The sequence below is a fragment of the Ascaphus truei genome, chromosome 2 (assembly GCF_040206685.1).
Source record: "Ascaphus truei isolate aAscTru1 chromosome 2, aAscTru1.hap1, whole genome shotgun sequence".
NCBI classification, from domain to species: domain Eukaryota; kingdom Metazoa; phylum Chordata; class Amphibia; order Anura; family Ascaphidae; genus Ascaphus; species Ascaphus truei.
This window is the reverse complement of record NC_134484.1, coordinates 461,127,608-461,151,167: the sequence shown is the minus strand read 5'-3', so window position 1 is coordinate 461,151,167 and position 23,560 is coordinate 461,127,608. Positions and strand designations below refer to the sequence as shown.

At 44.7% G+C, this 23,560-nt stretch overlaps 1 protein-coding gene across 31 annotated transcripts in view; it reads left to right on the top strand.

Annotated features, from left to right (window-relative positions):
• Nucleotides 1-23,560, top strand: part of OBSCN (obscurin, cytoskeletal calmodulin and titin-interacting RhoGEF) — a 462,171-nt gene that overhangs the window by 210,980 nt on the left and 227,631 nt on the right. For 28 of the 31 annotated variants that reach the window (XM_075588062.1, XM_075588043.1, XM_075588055.1 and 25 more), the window contains 4 exons: nt 1,079-1,345; nt 2,210-2,476; nt 4,440-4,712; nt 19,738-20,004. In XM_075588062.1, the coding sequence (XP_075444177.1) occupies nt 1,079-1,345; nt 2,210-2,476; nt 4,440-4,712; nt 19,738-20,004 (1,074 nt within the window). The remainder of the gene's footprint in view (nt 1-1,078; nt 1,346-2,209; nt 2,477-4,439; nt 4,713-19,737; nt 20,005-23,560) is intronic. The other 3 variants (XM_075588041.1, XM_075588037.1, XM_075588050.1) reach the window with 3 other exon arrangements.

Here is a 23,560-nt window from a genome sequence, read left to right as displayed (position 1 = left end):
CAATGACATTGTAGCTTCTTATTGGTCTATGGGATTGAGACAGATTTGGTGGCAGTGTTGATTTCCCTAAGGGGCAAAAATAAGCAGCAAATACAAAGGTACATTTGTCTGGAACCGAAAGTCACTCGGTCAGAGGATTTTCCATTTGAAATTATTTTATTTTTTTAACATAATTAAAATCTGTTATGTCTTAAAAACGGAGATTTCTGTTCTGTTTACTCCATGAAACCTGAACAGGACACATTTCATTTTCATCTCTTGCCATATCAATAACCAGTATTTAACCCTGAATAGACATTCACACCAACCATTGCATCATCTCTGACTGCAACTTATCCAGCATACAGTATCTAATAATACTTTACCCTATATACTATAATACCATACCCTAGGCATATATGTGCTGCAGTTCCTATTGAGTAAGAACACACATTTTCATAAAGGCACATTAATTTGATGTACGCACTATTACTATATATTGGGGCCCTCAGCCAGTATCAGCCCTTGAGAGGCACCAACCATCTAGATTTTCTGTGCAACAGACATACCCAAGCAAGTTGTTTCAGTGATAATTAGAGCTGGGTCACTGTAATAACATGTTCTTCTTGAAAAGCTGGCCTTTTGGTGGCTCTTGAGGACTGAATATATTATGATGCAGGGGTGCTGAACTCCAGTCCTCCAGCCCCCCCACCCCCCCCCCAAACAGGTCAGGTTTTCAGGATATCCCAGCTTCAGCATAGGTGGCTCAATCAAAGGCTCAGTCAAAGATTGAGCCTCTGAATGAGCCGCATGTGCTGAAGCAGGGACTGACCTGAGCTGCCTGTGCTGAAGCAGGGACTGATTGAGCCACCTGTCGGGATGCAGGGATATCCTGAACACCTGACCTGTTGTGGGTGGCTTGAGGACTGGAGTTGAACACCCCTGTGATAATGTAACAACTTAAGTAATAGCCAAAGAATTCACCCCAAAATATGCAGAACACGGAGCCCGCCCGGCCTGGGGGACCTAATGCCTCGAGTGTGTTTGTAGAAACTGCTGTATGTTCAGAGTGGGTAAAAAGAGTGTGTTTGTTTTGAAGCTTTGCCTGCGCTTTTCCAACGCTGGCTCCAAAACGAAGAAGGCGAGGAAGGACGCACCGTTGTGTTTCGGTGCGAGGTCACAAGACGCGATGTCCGGTTGGAGTGGAGGAAAGGAGTGCAAGCCCTGCAGCCCAGTGACAAGTATGAGATCCGGCAGGAGGGCTCAGTCGCTGAGCTGCTCATTTATCGTGTGGAGGCTCAGGACGCCGGAGACTACACGTGTGATTCTGGAGATCAGCAAACCACAGCGACACTTACAGTGAAGGGTAAGTTCCGGGGTGACCTGAGAAGGTCAGCGATAGCACCCCCAGATTTTTCTGTGTACTGCTGCTCCCTGCTCTGGGTTCAGCCGTCACAATGTTGAATCAATTTGAAGATGAATAGGGAGCTGCTCTAAAAATGTCATCCGTGAACCTGGGATTTACAAAAGCCTTATACAGTGTGCTACCTACAGTTATGTGTGACCTGTTCATGGTTCTGTGCAGACCCGTGCAGCATTGTGTGTACAGTTATTCATTGGTTTAACTTTATCACAACTAGGGGTCGGGGGTGAAAGAAAAGCGCTTTCCCTGCAGCATATATGAATTTTTTTGCCAATTTTCTCTGCCCTGCAGAGCTTACAATCTAGTTTTGGTGCCAGAGGCACAGGAAGGTAAGTGACACCAAAGTCACAAGGAGAGCCAGCACTGGGATTTAAAGCGGCTTCACCCAGTGGCAGAGACAGTGACAGTGACAGACACAGTGGCAGAGACAGTGACAGTGGCAGAGACAGTGACAGAGACAGACAGTGGCAGAGACAGTGACAGGCGCTCCAGCGTGGCTCTGTGTTCTATAGATATTGAGAATCAAAGTTTTGCAATCCCAGTTGTTCTGTAGAACTCACAGCAAGCATAGCATGTTCTTTATTGCTGATTGGTCTACGAATAAGGAAGCCAGTGGCCATTTGACCTTTAAAGTGGGGATCCCATGTGGAAGCATGGCATCTTTAAGATATAGTAATTGGGGTGTTACAGTAGGGATATTTGCACGGGTGGTGTTACACCCTATGTTTCAGATACAATGTATGCAGCATGGAACATGGGTAGAAAAGCGGACTAAACCACACGCTAAAAAATATTGTTTTGTTTCAGCCACCCCTGTGCTTTTCCAACAAGAGCTTCACAATATTGAATCAGAGGAGGGGGGAACAGCAGCACTGCAATGCGAGGTGTCCAAGCCTGACGCTCCTGTTGAGTGGAGAAAGGGGGCAGTGGTCCTACAGCCCAGTGATAAGTATGAGATGAGACAAAGTGGCACCATTGTTGAGCTTCTGGTTCACAACTTGGATCTGGAAGATGGCGGCCCTTACACCTGCAGCACTGACACCACGCAGACCGCGGCCTCCGTATTTGTTCAAGGTAATGGAATACTCTCCTTGTTTGCTGGTTTCTCGACCCTATGGCTGCCAGATGGGTCTGGTTCACAGTGCTATGTCGCCCCATCTGACAGCCATGGGGTTATTAGTCAAATAACTAATAAATTAGGCTGTGAAAGTGCGGCAAAACATCTGCAAAAATAGCATTGGATTTGGGGGAAAAGTCTAATTGAAAGCAATGAGATTTCTCCTTTAATAAACTGGATGCTGATTTTGTGCAGTAACCTTGCCCCAGTATTTGAGCTGGGAAGCTTGGATCAGTGACTCTTTACCTTCTTATTGACATATAGAATAATATGTTGTTCAGATGTACTGTAGATGTAGGTTTGTACACATACAGTACAGCATGTGGAAATAAAAGACGGCATCTGTTTGTGCTGTAATACTTTCATTTGTTTTACCTAGGAGGTCTGCTGTTATTTTGTTGTTTACATCTCATTCGAGAAAATAGTTTTTTTTAAGCATGTTTGGCTGGATTTTCTAACGAGGTGCTTCTTTCTTCGTATAATGCAGGGGTCTCAAAGGCGGACCTCAAGGGCCACCAACAGATAAGGTTTTATGGCTATCCCTGCTTCAGCACAGATTGAGCCACCTGTGCTGAAGCTGACACTGATTGAGCCATCTGTGCTGGGGCTGACACTGATTGGGCCACCTGTGCTGAAGCAGGGATATCCATAAAAGCTAGCTTGTTGGTGGCCCTTGAGGACTGAGTTTGGGACCCCCGGTATAATGCATAACATATGTTTTACGTCCTGCATACATAGGCCAATGGGATGCTAAGCTTTAGGACAGCTTGACTCCCATGCCTATGAATAATGTGTGATAACATTCATATGAATGGGAGGGAAGGCGTGCCAAAGCTGGGCCTCAGGAAGTCACTGTCCTGCATGGGAGGATCAGGGACAGAACCTGTTGTACCAGTCTCTATGTGTTGCTTGCATCACATGTAACGTGCTTGCATCACATGTAACGTGCTTGCATCACATGTAACGTGCTTGCATGTACGAATATTTCTGTACCTTTTTAAAGCAAGGAATACATTTTCTTGAGTAATGCATGTCTGTCACAGACGTTTTCAGTTTAGCATCAAAGAGATAATGCAAGCAGGCACATTTTTTAACATAGGTTTGAAGCAGAGGGTCTCCAGAGCTGAGACCCGTTCATTGCAGGACCCCCTGCTTCCCCAGATACAGACCTCCGTAGGGGGTGCAGGGATCACTCGATGGCCGTTTTTCAAAGCTGCTGCGTCCTGGGGGCCAATAGGAGGCAGTGACGTCATCCTGTGCGATTTCCTATTGGCCCTTGTGACGGGGGGCTTTAAACTTGCAGAGAGATACCGTCACCCACCCAATTTGGAGATAAGTATCTCAGGAAGCAGGGGGTCCCGGAACGGAGATTAACTGGGCTCAGCTCCGGAGACCCCCTGTTTATACGGAGGTCTGTATCTGGGGAAGCCTGCATTGCTCCTTTAAGGAGCCTCAGTACATAGGAATAATACCAATTTGAACATTATTATGCATAAGGTGGTTTAAGGTTTGCATGTTTTTTTTATTTTCTTTTTATCCACTTTAGATAAGTTCTGCACGTTACTGAAATGTATAGAGTGTACAGTATGTGTGTTCAGTGATGATGGTGTAGAAGGTGGACTATAAAGTTCACGCCATCTATGATAAATACCAGTCCGATTTATGGGGTGTATTCTTATTCACAATAGTTCAGTGTCTCAGCAGGACACTGAGACTTGGAGAGATGGAGCTGAGCTCCTTCTCATATGGGATGGAGCTCAGCAGTACCACTGTATATTCCCAATGAGCCTACGCTGCTGACCCTGACACCTCCAGGCCTTCACACAAGCCTTAGTCTGTGCTTCTGAGAACGTCCACTGGTTGCTACAGTTATTATTATTGCTTTTAACGTTTCTTTCCCTTTCTGGAACCTGTCGCCAGAGAGTAACATAGAGATAGTGTCGGGTTTAAAGAACACGGACGTCTTTGCGGGGCAGACAGCCACGTTCTCCTGTGAGCTTTCCACCGCGGGTGGGAGGAGAGTGCAATGGTGGCTGGATGGCACCCTCCTGCAGAACACTTCTCTGAACGAGATAGCAGAGCACAGCGGCAACGTTCACACCCTAACATTGCAAAACCTGGGGACCAATGACTCTGGCATTGTCACCTTCCAAGCCGGGTCACTCGTTTCTTCTGCTAAACTGTTAATCAAAGGTATTGTTAAAAAAAAAAGACTAAACACCAGCATAACGCAGTCAGGGTGATCCACCCATTCTGCCAGTGTTTTCCCTTCCTAGAATGCAAAATCCATATCGCAAGGTTATTTGCGCAAAGATAGAAAAAACTAATTCAGTGGCGCAGTAAGGAGTGGCAAAGTTTTATAGGCCATGAATATTAAGCAGTGCTACACTGTAAGATACCTTCACGTGAATGTGCCATAGCGTATATTCCAGCGCCGGAAGGTCTTGTACGGAGTATCACTTCTTAGTAAATATGGGCCTATAACGCTACAATTGTTGCCCGGGGGAGTAGTGAGAAGTAATATACAAGTAATATCGTAATATACAAGAAAGCTGCTGTGTATGGTTTTGGAGCATTAAAGATCTCTAGCTACTTTGTGCATAAAAATGTCTGAGCACACTTCTCTGTGAATGAAAGACACAGTGCTTCCTGTTCACTTGGTGTGAGACACTGTAGGGTCAGTCACTTGGTGTGAGATTCTGTAGGGTCAGTCACTTGGTGTGAGACACTGTAGGGTCAGTCACTTGGTGTGAGATGCTGTAGGGTCAGTCACTAGGTGTGAGACAATGTAGGGTCAGTCACTTTGTGTGAGACACTGTAGGGTCAGTCACTAGGTGTGAGATACTGTAGGGTCAGTCACTTGGTGTGAGACAATGTAGGGTCAGTCACTTTGTGTGAGACACTGTAGGGTCAGTCACTTGGTGTGAGATTCTGTAGGGTCAGTCACTTGGTGTGAGACACTGTAGGGTCAGTCACTTGGTGTGAGATTCTGTAGGGTCAGTCACTTGGTGTGAGACACTGTAGGGTCAGTCACTTGGTGTGAGATGCTGTAGGGTCAGTCACTAGGTGTGAGACAATATAGGGTCAGTCACTTTGTGTGAGACACTGTAGGGTCAGTCACTAGGTGTGAGACAATGTAGGGTCAGTCACTTTGTGTGAGACACTGTAGGGTCAGTCACTTGGTGTGAGATTCTGTAGGGTCAGTCACTTGGTGTGAGACACTGTAGGGTCAGTCACTAGGTGTGAGACACTGTAGGGTCAGTCACTAGGTGTGAGACACTGTAGGGCCAGTCACTTGGTTTGAGACACTGTAGGGTCAGTCACTAGGTGTGAGACACTGTAGGGTCAGTCACTTGGTGTGAGACATTGTAGGGTCAGTCACTAGGTGTGAGACACTGTAGGGTCAGTCACTAGGTGTGAAACACTGTAGGGTCAGTCACTAGGTGTGAGATACTGTAGGGTCAGTCACTTGGTGTAAGACACTGTAGGGTCAATCACTTGGTGTGAGACACTTTAGGGTCAGTCACTTGGTGTGAGACACTGTAGGGTCAGTCACTTGGTGTGAGACACTGTAGGGTCAGTCACTAGGTGTGAGACACTGTAGGGTCAGTCACTAGGTGTGAGACACTGTAGAGTCAGTCACTTGGTGTGAGACACTGTGGGGTCAGTCACTTGGTGTGAGACACTGTAGGGTCAGTCACTTGGTGTGAGACACTTTAGGGTCAGTCACTTGGTGTCAGACTGTAGGATCAGTCACTTTGTGTGAGATACTGTAGGGTCAGTCACTTGGTGTGAGACACTGTAGGGTCAGTCACTTTGTGTGAGACGCTGTAGGGTCAGTCACTTGGTGTGAGACACTGTAGGTTCAGTCACTAGGTGTGAGACACTGTAGGGTCAGTCACTTTGTGTGAGATTCTGTAGGGTCAGTCACTTGGTGTGAGACACTGTAGGTTCAGTCACTAGGTGTGAGACACTGTAGGGTCAGTCACTTTGTGTGAGATTCTGTAGGGTCAGTCACTTGGTGTGAGACGCTGTAGGGTCAATCACTTGGTGTGAGACACTGTAGGGTCAGTCACTTGGTGTGAGACTGTAGGGTCAGTCACTAGGTGTGAGACACTGTAGGGTCAGTTACTTGGTGTGAGATACTGTAGGGTCAGTCACTTGGTGTGAGATACTGCAGGGTCAGTCACTTGGTGTGAGACACTGTAGCGTCAGTCACTTGGTGTGAGACACTTTAGGGTCAGTCACTTGGTGTGAGACTGTAGGGTCAGTCACTTTGTGTGAGATACTGTAGGGTCAGTCACTTGGTGTGAGATACTGTAGGGTCAGTCATTAGGCATGAGACACCAGGGTCAGTCACTTGGTGTGAGACACTGTAGGGTCAGTCACTTGGTGTGAGACACTGTAGGGTCAGTCACTAGGTGTGAGACAGTAGGGTCAGTCACTTGGTGTGAGATACTGTAGGGTCAGTCACTTGGTGTGAGACACTGTAGGGTCAGTCACTTGGTGTGAGACACTTTAGGGTCAGTCACTTGGTGTGAGACACTGTAGGGTCAGTCACTTTGTGTGAGATACTGTAGGGTCAGTCACTAGGTGTGAGACACTGTAGGGTCAGTCACTAGGTGTGAGACACCAGTGTCAGTCACTTGGTGTGAGACACTGTAGGGTCAATCACTTGGTGTGAGACACTGTAGGGTCAGTCACTAGGTGTGAGACACTGTAGTGTCAGTCACTTGGTCTGAGACACTGTAGGGTCAGTCACTAGGTGTGAGACACTGTATGGTCAATCACTTGGTGTGAGACACTGTAGGGTCAGTCACTTGGTGTGAGATACTGTAGGGTCAGTCACTTGGTGTGAGACACTGTAGGGTCAGTCACTTTGTGAGACACTGTAGGGTCAGTCACTTGGTGTGAGACACTGTAGGGTCAGTCACTAGGTGTGAGACACTGTAGGGTCAGTCACTTGGTGTGAGACACTGTAGGGTCAATCACTTGGTGTGAGACACTGTAGGGTCAGTCACTAGGTGTGAGACACTGTATGGTCAATCACTTGGTGTGAGACACTGTAGGGTCAGTCACTTTGTGTGAGACACTGTAGGGTCAATCACTTGGTGTGAGACACTGTAGGGTCAGTCACTAGGTGTGAGACACTGTATGGTCAATCACTTGGTGTGAGACACTGTAGGGTCAGTCACTTTGTGTGAGACACTGTAGGGTCAATCACTTGGTGTGAGACACTGTAGGGTCAGTCACTAGGTGTGAGACACTGTATGGTCAATCACTTGGTGTGAGACACTGTAGGGTCAGTCACTTGGTGTGAGATACTGTAGGGTCAGTCACTTGGTGTGAGACACTGTAGGGTCAGTCGCTAGGTGTGAGACACTGTATGGTCAATCACTTGGTGTGAGACACTGTAGGGTCAATCACTTGGTGTGAGACACTGTAGGGTCAGTCACTAGGTGTGAGACACTGTATGGTCAATCACTTGGTGTTAGACACTGTAGGGTCAGTCACTTGGTGTGAGATACTGTAGGGTCAGTCACTTGGTGTGAGACACTGTAGGGTCAGTCACTAGGTGTGAGACACTGTAGGGTCATTCACTTGGTGTGAGATACTGTAGGGTCAGTCACTTGGTGTGAGACACTGTAGGGTCAGTCACTAGGTGTGAGATGCGGTAGGGTCAGTCACTTGGTGTGAGACACTGTAGGGTCAGTCACTTGGTGTGAGATGCGGTAGGGTCAGTCACTTGGTGTTAGACACTGTAGGGTCAGTCACTTGGTGTGAGATGCGGTAGGGTCAGTCACTAGGTGTGAGATGCGGTAGGGTCAGTCACTTGGTGTGAGACAGTAGGGTCACACTGTAAGAGGGGTTAAGGCTGCACTCCACAAAAAAGAAAGATGCATACAATTTACCGGTGCTGCTGGTTCAAGGAAGTACCTGCCATAAATTCCAAAGTACACTGAGGAAAAGAAGGGATCCAGCGCTCCACGGATTTCTGAAGAAGAAAGATTTATTGTGCCACACAACGTTTCGACCTTATGGTCTTTATGCCTAGTCACTTGATAAAGACCATAAGGTCGAAACGTTGTGAGACTGTAGGGTCAGTCACTTTGTGTGAGATACTGTAGGGTCAGTCACTTTGTGTGAGATACTGTAGGGTCAGTCACTAGGTGTGAGACACAGTAGGGTCAGTCACTTTGTGTGAGACACTGTAGGGTCAGTCACTAGGTGTGAGACACTGCAGGGTCAGTCACTTGGTGTGAGACACAGTAGGTTCAGTCACTTGGTGTGAGACACTGTAGGGTCAGTCACTAGGTGTGAGACACTGTAGGGTCAGTCACTTGATGTGAGACACTGTAGGGTCCGTCACTTGGTGTGAGACAGTGTAGGGTCCGTCACTTGATGTGAGACACTGTAGGGTCAGTCACGGTGTGAGACACTGTAGGGTCAGTCACTTGGTGTGAGACGCGGTAGGGTCACTTGATGTGAGACACTGTAGGGTCAGTCACTTGGTGTGAGATGCTGTAGGGTCAGTCACTTTGTGTGAGACACTGTAGGGTCAGTCACTTGGTGTGAGACACTGTAGGGTCAATCACTTGGTGTGAGACAGTGTATGGTCAATCACTTGGTGTGAGACACTGTAGGGTCAGTCACTTGGTGTGAGATGCTGTAGGGTCAATCACTAGGTGTGAGACACTGTAGGGTCAGTCACTTGGTGTGAGACACTGTAGGGTCAGTCACTTGGTGTGAGACGCTGTAGGGTCAGTCACTTGGTGTGAGACACTCTAGGGTCAGTCACTTTGTGTGAGACAATGTAGGGAGAGTCACTTGGTGTGAGACACTGTAGGGTCAGTCACTTTGTGAGAGACACTGTAGGGTCAGTCACTTGGTGTGAGACGATGTAGGGTCAATCACTGTGTGAGATTCTGTAGGGTCAGTCACGTTGTGTGAGACACTGTAGGGTCAGTCACGTTGTGTGAGACACTGTAGGGTCAGTCACGTTGTGTGAGACACTGTAGGGTCAATCACGTTGTGTGAGACACTGTAGGGTCAGTCACTTGGTGTGAGATGCTGTAGGGTCAGTCACTTGGTGTGAGACACTGTAGGGTCAGTCACTAGGTGTGAGACACTGTAGGGTCAATCACGTTGTGTGAGACACTGTAGGGTCAGTCACTTGGTGTGAGACACTGTAGGGTCAGTCACTTGGTGTGAGACACTGTAGGGTCAGTCACTTGGTGTGAGACACTGTAGGGTCAATCACTTGGTGTGAGACATTGTAGGTTCAGTCACTTGGTGTGAGACACTGTAGGGTCAGTCACTTGGTGTGAGACACTGTAGGGTCAATCACTTGGTGTGAGACACTGTAGGTTCAGTCACTTGGTGTGAGACACTGTAGGGTCAGTCACTTGGTGTGAGATACTGTAGGGTCAGTCACTTGGTGTGAGACACTGTAGGGTCAGTCACTAGGTGTGAGACACTGTAGGGTCAGTCACATTGTGTGAGACACTGTAGGGTCAGTCACGTTGTGTGAGACACTGTAGGGTCAATCACGTTGTGTGAGACACTGTAGGGTCAGTCACTTGGTGTGAGACACTGTAGGGTCAGTCACTTGGTGTGAGACACTGTAGGGTCAGTCACTTGGTGTGAGACACTGTAGGGTCAATCACTTGGTGTGAGACACTGTAGGTTCAGTCACTTGGTGTGAGACACTGTAGGGTCAGTCACTTGGTGTGAGACACTGTAGGGTCAATCACTTGGTGTGAGACACTGTAGGTTCAGTCACTTGGTGTGAGACACTGTAGGGTCAGTCACTTGGTGTGAGATACTGTAGGGTCAGTCACTTGGTGTGAGACACTGTAGGGTCAGTCACTAGGTGTGAGACACTGTAGGGTCAGTCACTTGGTGTGAGACACTGTAGGGTCAGTCACATTGTGTGAGACACTGTAGGGTCAGTCACGTTGTGTGAGACACTGTAGGGTCAGTCACTTGGTGTGAGACACTGTAGGGTCAGTCACTTTGTGTGAGACACCTTACAGCCTATTGTATCTTATAAATAATGTCATTACATAGACCTGATGAAACTGGGCTGTTTTCCAGATATACTGTACTAAAGTTTATACATGTAAGCAAATCACACCTTCTGAAACCCCATTGAACTATCCCCTGTGTAATGTCTCTTGCTGTAATGTTTCATTTATCTGCCAGTTCTTAGTAGGCAGATTAATACTCTGAGTAAGGGGGCATGTATTACTGTGTATTCATTTCTGCCATTGAGTAAATTCACTTTTGAATATAATAACAAACTGAAGCAGGTCAATGTAAAAATTCAAAACGTTGCCCAAGTCATACCTCAAACTAGCAGATAGCTGAGAGACATACAATACCGCATACATGTTGGCTGAGAGACATACCATACCGCATACATGTTGGCTGAGAGACATACAATACCGCTACATACATGTTGGCTGAGAGACATACAATACCGCATACATGTTGGCTGAGAGACATACAATACCGCATACATGTTGGCTGAGAGACATACAATACTGCACACATGTTGGCTGAGAGACATACAATACCGCATACATGTTGGCTGAGAGACATACAATACCGCACACATGTTGGCTGAGAGACATACAATGCCGCATACATGTTGCCTGAGAGACATACAATACCGCATACATGTTGGCTGAGAGACATACAATACCGCACACATGTTGGCTGAGAGACATACAATACCGCATACATGTTGGCTGAGAGACATACAATACCGCATACATGTTGGCTGAGAGACATACAATACCGCACACATGTTGGCTGAGAGACATACAATACCGCATACATGTTGGCTGAGAGACATACAATACCGCACACATGTTGGCTGAGAGACATACAATACCGCATACATGTTGGCTGAGAGACATACAATACCGCACACATGTTGGCTGAGAGACATACAATACCGCACACATGTTGGCTGAGAGACATACAATACCGCACACATGTTGGCTGAGAGACATACAATACCGCATACATGTTGGCTGAGAGACATACAATACCGCATAGTGACGCTGTGTCTGAGTGTCACTTTCCTTCCATCCAAAGGCCAAGAGCCCCAAAAAATAAACACAAGAAAAAGCCACACACAAGATACATTTTGCCCATAATGATACATTTAGCATTATTGCCCATGGTCACACATAGCATACTTTAGAGTTGACTTGTATATACCTTTGATTAAGGAGGGTTATGCAGAGCTCTGTACTGTACAGAATACATTTCAGGAACATCCAACACAGAGAAGTTGTATATACCTAAAAATGAAGCCACGTACAGAGTTAGGCTATATACAGTGGTGTGACAAAGAAAGTACACCCTCTTTGAATTCTATGGTTTTACATATCAGGACATAATAACAATCATCTGTTCCTTAGCAGGTCTAAAAATTAGGTAAATACAACCTCAAATGAACAACAACACATGACATATTAAACCGTGTCATGATTTATTTAACAAAAATAAAGCCAAAATGGAGAAGCCATGTGTGAAAAACTAAGTACACCTTATGATTCAATAGCTTGTAGAATCACTTTTAGCAGCAATAACTTGAAGTAATCGTTTTCTGTATGACTTTATCAGTCTCTCACATCGTTATGGAGGAATTTTGGCCCACTCATCTTTACAACGTTGCTTCAGTTCATTGAGGTCTGTGGGCATTTGTTTATGCACAGCTCTCTTAAGGTCCAGCCACAGCATTTCAATCGGGTTGAGGTCTGGACTTTGACTGGGCCATTGCAACACCTTGATTCTTTTCTTTTTCAGCCATTCTGTTGTAGATTTGCTGGTGTGCTTGGGATCATTATCCTGTTGCATGACCCAATTTCGGCCAAGCTTTAGCTGTCGGACAGATGGCCTCACATTTGACTCTAGAATACTTTGGTATACAGAGGAATTCATGGTCGACTCAATGACTGCAAGGTTCCCAGGTCCTGTGGCAGCAAAACAAGCCCAAATCATCACCCCTCCACCACCGTGCTTGACAGTTGGTATGAGGTGTTTGTGCTGATATGCTGTGTTTGGTTTTCGCCAAACGTGTCACTGTGCATTATTGCCAAACATCTCCACTTTGGTCTCGTCTGTCCAAAGGACATTGTTCCAGAAGTCTTGTGGTTTGTTCAGATGCAACTTTGCAAACCTAAGCTGTGCTGCCATGTTCTTTTTAGAGAGAAGAGGCTTTCTCCTGGCAACCCTCCCAAACAAACCATACTTGTTCAGTCTTTTTCTAATTGTACTGTCATGAACTTTAACATTTAACATGCTAACTGAGGCCTATAGAGTCTGAAATGTAACTCTAGGGGTTTTTGCCATTTCTCTGAGCATTGCACGGTCTGACCTTGGGTTGAATTTGCTGGGACGTCCACTCCTGGGAAGATTGGAAACTGTCTTGAATGTTTTCCACTTTTGAATAATCTTTCTCACTGTAGAATGATGGACTTTAAATTGTTTGGAAATGGCCTTATAACCCTTCCCAGAATGATGGGCAGCAACAATTGCTTCTCTAAGATCATTGTTGATGTCTTTCCTCCTTGACATTGTGTTAACACACACCTGTATGCTCCAGACCAGCAAACTGCTAAAACTTCGGCTTTTATAGAGGTGGTCACACTTGCTGATGATCAATTAACCAAGGGCATTTGATTAGCAGCACCTGCCTGCTACTTAGCATCTTAATTCCTATAGAAGCAGTAAGGGTGTACTTAGTTTTTCACACATGGCTTCTCCATTTTGGCTTTATTTTTGTTAAATAAATCATGACAGTGTAATATGTTATGTTTTGTTGTTCATCTGAGGTTGTATTTACCTAATTTTAAGACCTGCTGAGGAACAGATGATTGTTATTATGTCCTGATATGTAAAACCATAGAATTCAAAGAGGGCGTACTTTCTTTTTCACATAACTGTATATATCATTTTTGCTTATGGCATTTGGTTCACATCATTTAGTATGACGGCACATGTAAATTGTGATGCTTTCAAATCACATTCAAAGTGATCAAATAGGTCATAGCACAGGGGTTTTCTAGGAATCAGCATCTCTAAAGGGTTCCTCGCAATTTCGAGGTCATTTGCAAATTGTGCCAAATACAGAAGAATTGACAATGCATCTGATCTCAGACGCGCTGTTAGAGAGGGTTGGGGTTCCTTACAATGCATCTGATCTCAGACACACTATTAGAGAGGTTTGGGGTTCCTTACAATGCATCTGATCTCAGACACACTATTAGAGAGGGGTGGGGTTCCTTACAATGCATCTGATCTCAGACATGCTATTAGAGAGGGTTCGGGTTCTTTACAATGCTTCTGATCTCAGACACGCTATTAGAGAGGGTTGGGGTTCCTTACAATGCATCTGATCTCAGACATGCTATTAGAGAGGGGTGGGGTTCCTTACAATGCATCTGATCACAGACACGCTATTAGAGAGGGTTGGGGTTCCTTACAATGCATCTGATCTCAGACGTGCTATTAGGATGGGCTGAGGTTCCTTACAATGCATCTGATCTCAGACACGCTATTAGAGAGGGTTGGGGTTCCTTACAATGCATCTGATCTCAGACACGCTATTAGAGAGGGTTGGGGTACCTTACAATACATCTGATCTCAGACACGTTATTAGAGAGGGTTGGGGTTTCCTACAATGCATCTGATCTCAGACACGCTATTGGAGAGGGTTGGGATTCCGCTTAATTTCACAATATAATTATAAGGATCCTTCGCCAAACAAAAGGTTGAAAAACACTGACCTACTGTAGCACATGTGGCTGTGAGATTGCTTCTAGTGAAGGTAAAGCACTAGTAAGAATCTAACCTCTTCTTACATTATAACCTACATACAGGAGCTAACAATATTTCATTATGCTTCACTTTGTATCTTTTTAAAGCACCAGCCAATCCAAACAAAATGGTGTCCAAATACTTTCGTGTTACACGTATTGCACTCTCCTTTACAATGTAAGTTCGTCATTCACTCAGCAGCATGGACAGCCACCACTGCTAAGTGAATGACCTCTACGTTTCAAGTGAAAACTCCAAATCGCTCCCACTGACCTCACCATTTTGACCTTACTGTATAGGCAGGACCTTGAGCAAAGATTCTTGGAGTCAGACCCCAAAATGCAGAATTTCAAAATGGAGGCTATAAAATGTGAGGCGTGTATTGATATTTATGGAGTACTGGTGCTTTAATATCTATCAGATTATGGATGCAGCCATCTTCATTGTTCTTTTTAGTGAAATATGTTGAGATATATCCCGATAAATTGCACTACCATTGCCATTAAATCCTATGGAGATGGCAATATTCTCTTACTCTGGTGTGTGTTGTATTCCTAGTAACAATGATGCTGGCTGGATCTGTATAATACTGTATGTGTGTGTGTGTGTGTGTGTGTTAAAAAGAAAAACAATGATACTAATCACGGGCTTCACTGGATAAATAAAGCAATGTCTTCCAAACAGAATACTTAACTGCGTACAATAAACACAAAAGGGTCTGTGTATCAACGTAGAGAAAAGTGTGTTTTGACGCACTGCTCATCTATTGGAGCAAAGTTGCGTCTTGTGTAAGAACCGTTTCTTAAACCTGATGCAGGATTTCTGCCTTACGCCACTTCAGATATGGAGGACTTTTTTGAGCAAATGAAAGGAAGAAAGAATGGTGCACAGAGAGACGCAGAATGTGATACATCCCATGACTTGTCCACGCTTCGAGCTGGACGCCTCTCCCATTCCCAATAAACACACCATGCAGCTTCTTGGGAGAAATTACCGGTCACAGCTTTATTTATTACTGTACAACAGATAAATATCCCATATTTATCCCAACTAGGACCCAGCCAGACTGATCCTCCCACATCTACTGGCGCTTGAGGGATACCCTCAGCTTGTGCTCATCTAGCCATTCAGTACCGTAGTCTGAATGCACAGAGCCCCCATTGGTAGGTCACTACCACACCAACCGAGCCTAGTCATGAATGTTACCACCTTCCCCAAATTCCATCTGGAAGGCCACAACCATTCCGTCCGCTGAACCTGGAATGGTACCGCCTTCCTCAACTAAAATACTTCTGAGGTCTGTGACCTCCCTCCAGGAGCCAATACTGACTAAGTCCCCCTCCCAGAGTAACATAACTCCCGCCAACACATACCCCAAGCTGTGACAAAACAGAGCAGAATACAGATCTTTCTTTCTAACACTGACATCCCTCATGCCTAAAAACAGGGTGGGTGCGACTTTTATCCAGTAGATCCTAGAAGAAAGAGGAAGCTAGGATCCCTCTCCCTTGCCCTAAGTACCCCTTACTTAACTCCTCCCCCTGGCCTGACATCACGGCACCTATTGGGAGGGGCTCCTTGGCTTAAGTCATGCCGCCCCTTCCTTAGAAGTCCAAAGCTTTCTTAATAATCTGTGCACCATGTAACCCCTCTCCAATTCCTCCAATTCCTCCTACTGACTCTCCCCAAGGTGCAAGCTGGGGCAAAGACGCAGAATGCGATACATCTCATTATAATCTGTGCCCCATGTAACTCTCCCCCAACTCCTCCTACTGACTCTCCCCAAGGTGCAAGCTGGGTCAGAGACACAGAATGTGATACATCCCATTATAATCTGTGCCCCATGTAATTCCTCCCCAACTCCTCCTACTGACTCTCCCCAAAGTGCAAGCTGGGGCAGAGACGCAGAATGTGATACATCTCATTATAATCTGTGCAACATGTAACTCCTCCCCCACTCCTCCTACTAACTCTCCCCAAGGTGCATGCTGGGGGTGAGACGCAGAATGTGATACATCCCATTATAATCTGTGCCCCATGTAATTCCTCCCCAACTCCTCCTACTGACTCTCCCCAAGGTACAAGCTGGGGCAGAGACGCAGAATGTGACACATCTCATTATAATCCCTGCCCCATGTAATTCCTCCCCAACTCCTCCTACTGACTCTCCCCAAGGTACAAGCTGGGGCAGAGACGCAGAATGTGATACATCCCATTATAATCTGTGCCCCATGTAACTCTCCCCCAACTCCTCCTACTGACTCTCCCCAAGGTGCAAGCTGGGACAGAGACGCAGAATGTGATACATCTCATTAAAATGTGTGCCCCATGTAACTCTCCCCAACTCCTCCTACTGACTCTCCCCAAGTACTGTAGTAAAATTGAGCAAAATTAGAGCAATATGCTTTGTCAGATAGGTGCAGGATGAAAACCCCTGGTTTTGCAGAATAATTGCCGTGATACACAGACCCCAGCGTGTATTAGACACAGTAAAAATTGTATCTTTTCACATTTCATTAGTAATAGGCTTCTGCTCTACAAATCCATCTGTTTGGCTGATCCCTGCTAGCATGGCAAATCTTTCATTGTGTCAAATGCGATTGTTGTTGACATAACTTACTGTACATACCATATAATGGACTTTTAGATCTTGAAGAAAAAGGCTGCGCGATAAGATGAGCGCTTGAAGTGGGATAATACTGCAGCTAACGGAGTTTCATTTTTATTTACAAACCAGGAGAATCCTTCATTTATTTTATTTATAAACCTAAAGAAAATGCCATTTATTTGAGAAAGTTCCTTTCCCTTTCTGTTTTTATACCATAAGTATTATTTAAACACTTTTAAAATGAGGTGAAAAGAGTGGTGCCCAATTGTTTAACAGGGTTACAATTTCTTTATGGGGAACACCGCACCGATACTTTAATGAACATTGTGACATATCTACTAAATGGTGCTGAGCTATGAGAAACCTTCTCAGTCCGTTAACTTCAATGGGCTGTACGGTGCTTTATGGTTTAGAACTGCTTAGTAAATAAGGACCCTTTTCCACTAGTTAGTATATATATATATATATATATATGCAACTACAACTATTATTATCTGCAGTTGTGTTACAGGCTAGTCAGGTCGTTTATTTAGAGTTTAGAGTCAATACTTTATTTTGAGTTTCACTCCTTTTTAACATTAGAGGTCTCATACGTTTCAGTGAAGTACAAGTCAGAATATATCTATTAAAATGTTGTTCGGTGCGGAAGTTCAGGTGTTTAATTCCCACTAAGCAGCACTCCTGGGGCTATATGTCAAGCTAAAAAAAAAAGTTAATTTCCCATGAAATGAAGCACATTGCAATATGCTTTGAAGCCGTCTTGTCGATATTACACAGTGTATTCTGTATACGCTGAAGCATCCGTTGGGGCCTATTTCAAACACAAATCCCGATAAACTTCAGTGCGCATTTTCATCCGAAAACAGCCAGAATAGCAGCTTTTGGGTACTGTATATATAAAATGTACCCCTATAGCTTTAAGGCCCATGCAAGTGAATGGAGTGTAAACATTCTGCTGAAGACATTGACAGATTAGTGGTTGGGTCTCGTGCAGTCATGTTACTTTCACCCCCACTTTGCATCTCTGCCATGACTGAGCAATGAGAGGTTATAAACTTATAATGAGGGTTGAGATATGGAGGTGTGACATGACACATCTTAATGAATGAAGTTCTGCATCTCAAGCAGTTATTTGTATATCTAAACAGTCACCAATGTTTCCCAACCAGGGTTCCGCGGCACCCTAGGGTTCCGTGAGAGGATCAAAAACGTGCCGCGGGATTTCCATGATCTCCCAAAGCAGGGGGGGGAGGGGGGTGTTTTTTCTGTAACTATCCTGTTGTGTGTGTGTTTTCTGTGACTCCCCTGCTCCCTCTGACTCCCCTGCTCCCTCTGACTCCCCTGCCCCCTCTGACTCCCCTGCCCTATCTGACTCCCCTGCCCCCTCTGACCCCTCTGACTCTCTGCACCCTCTGACTCCCCTGCTCCCTCTGTCTCTCCTGCCTCCTCTGACGCCCCCTCTCACTCACCTGCTCCCTCTGTCTCTCCTGCCTCCTCTGACGCCTCCTCTCACTCCCCTGCCCCCTCTCACTCCCCTGCCCCCTCTCACTCCCCTGCCCCCTCTCACTCCCTTGACTCCTCTGTCTCCTGTGACTCTGTCCTGTGTTTTCCTGTGACCCTGTCCTGTTGTAGTGGTGCCTCAGCAACTGAGCACTGTGGCTATGTGTGCACAGAGAGGAAAAAGGGTTGAATGTCACTGGTATGGATAGAGACTGGCCTGGATAATATTGTAAGTCAAATGGAAAAAACACAATGACCATATTTCCTACCTTCCATGCAGACGCATACAGCAAAAAAACAGGAAGTTACACTTTTCCGGAGCTTGATATATAGCCCCATGAACTGCTCAAATGACAGTATTAGTAGGTACATTGTACTTTCTTGCCTTTTTACCTTCCTACTCACCCACATAGAAGACATGAAGCTCATAGTTGAAGTCCGTTCCTTCAGTTACATTTTCCAAAACAATTAGGAATTCTAGGGTCTTCAAGGAGGTCCAGGGGTTCAATATATTTTTGAAACTCACTATTGACAGATCAAGCATAATAGACAATTAGAAGATTACAAATCTGAGATAAAATATTGGGTTAGAACATTTAAAAAAAAAAATTGGGCAAACGTATATACATATATATTCTACTTGGTTAGGATTTGTCCAAAAAGCAAACATTACGTAAAACAAATCATAAAATAAATCTATACTAGTTCTTTCATATATATAGATAGATAGATCTATATACAGTAGATCTCTCTCTCTCTCTCTCTCTCTCTCTCTCTCTCTCTCTCTCTCTCTCTCTCTCTCTCTCTCTCTCTCTCTCTCTCTCTCTCTCTCTCTCTATATATATATATATATATATATATATATATATATATAAAAGAACTAGTATAGATTTATTTTATGATTTGTTTTACTTAATGTTTGCTTTTTGGACAAATCCTAACCAAGTAGAATATATATGTATATACGTTTGCCCAGTTTTTTTTTTTTTTTTTAAGTGTTCTAACCCAATATTTTATCTCAGATTTGTAATCCTCTAATTGTCTATTATGCTTTATCCAGTATAATATAATCAATCACAGCAACAGCTTGGCACTCACAGAGATCGTTGCTGACACGCCACTAAATTGCTAACAAAGGCTTAATCCATCATTCATTATGCTTGCTGATTCATATCCATTGCTTAAATGCTGCTTACCTAAAAAGCCTACAGTAAGTCACTGTCATTTTCATCAAGACCCTTTAATGCATGTCCCCTCTGACATGTTGGTTGACAGATCCAACCATTGAGGTGGTCAGTCCAATGAAGGATCTTACCATTGATGAAGATGACACAGCAGAGTTCATCTGTCAATACTCTAGGCCAGTGCAGGCCACATGGAAGAGAAATGATCTGGAAGTTTGTGCTGATGGGAAGCGAGTGATGATCGAGCAGGACTGGAATGTAGCCACGCTGACCATTAAACCTGCGGTTCCAGAAGACAGTGGCGTCTATGAGTGTGAAGCTGGAGGCACTAGAGTTGTCGCTATGCTTGATGTTGAAGGTGAGGTCTTCCATGAGAAGTGGAAGACTACCTCTGTAACCCTTACCAATGCATTGTATCAAATCATTTATTTTGGCACTAATCATTCCAGGGTTTAGCTTCGTTCTCAAACCTCTCCTCTGGGACCAAATAGTCACATTGGGTTTTAGAAAATGTAATGCATATACGTTAGACTAATAGGAATAGTAATATGAATAGACTACTAGCTGTTTGCCCCACAAACCTGCTTTGGCTCACGGCCTTGAGGATAGAGGTACACGTACGTTTCGGCACACAAGAACTGTTATGATAACATGTAATAATATTTCGTTGCTGACATAGTGCTCACAGTTTATGGACAGTAGCTCTGTACATAGAACTGGAACAATTGGACATTTGGATGCGGCTGCTTTGCCGTGACCAAGTCTCTGCCGGCGTTTGGCAGCCGGAGGATCCTTCGCCGCAACCGCTGGACACACAGCCGCCGGACGTTTAGCCAATAAGGTCAGTTAGGGTAGAGGGTAGAGGGTTAAGGATTGGGGTTTTAGTGTAAGGGGTTAGGTTTTTTTGGGTAGGAGATTACGATAAAGGGTTAGGTGTTTTGGGTAGGAGATTACGGTAAGGGGTTAGGTTTTTGGGTAGGAGATTATGGTAAAGGGTTAGGTTTTTGGGTAGGAGATTATGGTAAGGGGTTAGGTTTTTGGGTAGGAGATTACGGTAAAGGGTTAGGTTTTTGGGTAGGAGATTATGGTAAGGGGTTAGGTTTTTGGGTAGGAGATTATGGTAAAGGGTTAGGTTTTTGGGTAGGAGATTATGGTAAGGGGTTAGGTTTTTTGGGTAGGAGATTACAGTAAGGGGTTAGGTTTTTTGGGTAGGAGATTACAGTAAAGGGTTAGGTTTTTGGGTAGGAGATTACGGTAAGGGGTTAGGTTTTTGGGTAGGAGATTATGGTAAGGGGTTAGGTTTTTGGGTAGGAGATTATGGTAAAGGGTTAGGTTTTTGGGTAGGAGATTACAGTAAGGGGTTAGGTTTTTGGGTAGGAGATTACGGTAAGGGGTTAGGTTTTTGGGTAGGAGATTGCAGTAAAGGGTTAGGTTTTTGGGTAGGAGATTACGGTAAGGGGTTAGGTTTTTGGGTAGGAGATTACAGTAAGGGGTTAGGTTTTTGGGTAGGAGATTACGGTAAAGGGTTAGGTTTTTGGGTAGGAGATTACAGTAAGGGGTTAGATTTTTGGGTAGGAGATTACGGTAAGGGGTTAGGTTTTTGGGTAGGAGATTGCAGTAAGGGGTTAGGTTTTTGGGTAGGAGATTACAGTAAGGGGTTAGGTTTTTGGGTAGGAGATTACGGTAAAAGGTTAGGTTTTTGGGTAGGAGATTACGGTAAGGGGTTAGGTTTTTGGGTAGGAGATTACAGTAAAGGGTTAGGTTTTTGGGTAGGAGATTACGGTAAAGGGTTAGGTTTTTGGGTAGGAGATTACGGTAAGGGGTTAGGTTTTTGGGTAGGAGATTACAGTAAGGGGTTAGGTTTTTGGGTAGGAGATTACAGTAAGGGGTTAGGTTTTTGGGTAGGAGATTACGGTAAAGGGTTAGGTTTTTGGGTAGGAGATTACAGTAAGGGGGTTAGATTTTTGGGTAGGAGATTACGGTAAGGGGTTAGGTTTTTGGGTAGGAGATTGCAGTAAGGGGTTAGGTTTTTGGGTAGGAGATTACAGTAAGGGGTTAGGTTTTTGGGTAGGAGATTACGGTAAAAGGTTAGGTTTTTGGGTAGGAGATTACGGTAAGGGGTTAGGTTTTTGGGTAGGAGATTACAGTAAAGGGTTAGGTTTTTGGGTAGGAGATTACGGTAAAAGGTTAGGTTTTTGGGTAGGAGATTACGGTAAAGGGTTAGGTTTTTTGGGTAGGAGATTACAGTAAGGGGTTAGGTTTTTGGGTAGGAGATTACGGTAAAGGGTTAGGTTTTTGGGTAGGAGATTACAGTAAGGGGTTAGGTTTTTGGGTAGGAGATTACGGTAAGGGGTTAGGTTTTTGGATAGGAGATTACAGTAAGGGGTTAGGTTTTTGGGTAGGAAATTACGGTAAGGGGTTAGGTTTTTGGGTAGGAGATTACAGTAAAGGGTTAGGTTTTTGGGTAGGAGATTACAGTAAGGGGTTAGGTTTTTGGGTAGGAGATTACGGTAAAGGGTTAGGTTTTTGGGTAGGAGATTACGGTAAGGGGTTAGGTTTTTTGGGTAGGAGATTACAGTAAAGGGTTAGGTTTTTGAGTAGGAGATTACAGTAAAGGGGTTAGGTTTTTTGGGTAGGAGATTACGGTAAGGGGTTAGGTTTTTGGGTAGGAGATTACGGTAAAGGGTTAGGTTTTTGGGTAGGAGATTACGGTAAGGGGTTAGGTTTTTGGGTAGGAGATTACGGTAAAGGGTTAGGTTTTTGGGTAGGAGATTACGGTAAGGGGTTAGGTTTTTGGGTAGGAGATTACGGTAAGGGGTTAGGTTTTTGGGTAGGAGATTACGGTAAGGGGTTAGGTTTTTTGGTTAGGAGATTACGGTAAAGGGTTAGGTTTTTTGGGTAGGAGATTACGGTAAAGGGTTAGGTTTTTTGGTTTGGAGATTACGGTAAGGGGTTAGGTTTTTTGGTTTGGAGATTACGGTAAGGGGTTAGGTTTTTTGGTTTGGAGATTACGGTAAGGGGTTAGGTTTTTTGGGTAGGAGATTACAGGAAAGGGTTAGGTTTTTGGGTAGGAGATTACGGTAAAGGGTTAGGTTTTTTGGTTTGGAGATTACGGTAAAGGGTTAGGTTTTTGGGTAGGAGATTACAGTAAGGGGTTAGGTTTTTTGGGTAGGAGATTATGGTAAGGGGTTAGGTTTTTTGGTTTGGAGATTACGGTAAGGGGTTAGGTTTTTGGGTAGGAGATTATGGTAAGGGGTTAGGTTTTTTGGGTAGGAGATTACGGTAAGGGGTTAGGTTTTTGGGTAGGAGATTACGGTAAGGGGTTAGGTTTTTTGGGTAGGAGATTACGGTAAGGGGTTAGGTTTTTTGGGTAGGAGATTACGGTAAGGGGTTAGGTTTTTGGGTAGGAGATTACGGTAAGGGGTTAGGTTTTTGGGTAGGAGATTACGGTAAGGGGTTAGGTTTTTGGGTAGGAGATTACGGTAAGGGGTTAGGTTTTTTGGTTAGGAGATTACGGTAAAGGGTTAGGTTTTTTGGTTTGGAGATTACGGTAAGGGGTTAGGTTTTTTGGTTAGGAGATTACGGTAAGGGGTTAGGTTTTTGGGTAGGAGATTACGGTAAGGGGTTAGGTTTTTGGGTAGGAGATTACGGTAAGGGGTTAGGTTTTTGGGTAGGAGATTACGGTAAAGGGTTAGGTTTTTGGGTAGGAGATTACAGTAAGGGGTTAGATTTTTGGGTAGGAGATTACGGTAAGGGGTTAGGTTTTTGGGTAGGAGATTGCAGTAAGGGGTTAGGTTTTTGGGTAGGAGATTACAGTAAGGGGTTAGGTTTTTGGGTAGGAGATTACGGTAAAAGGTTAGGTTTTTGGGTAGGAGATTACGGTAAGGGGTTAGGTTTTTGGGTAGGAGATTACA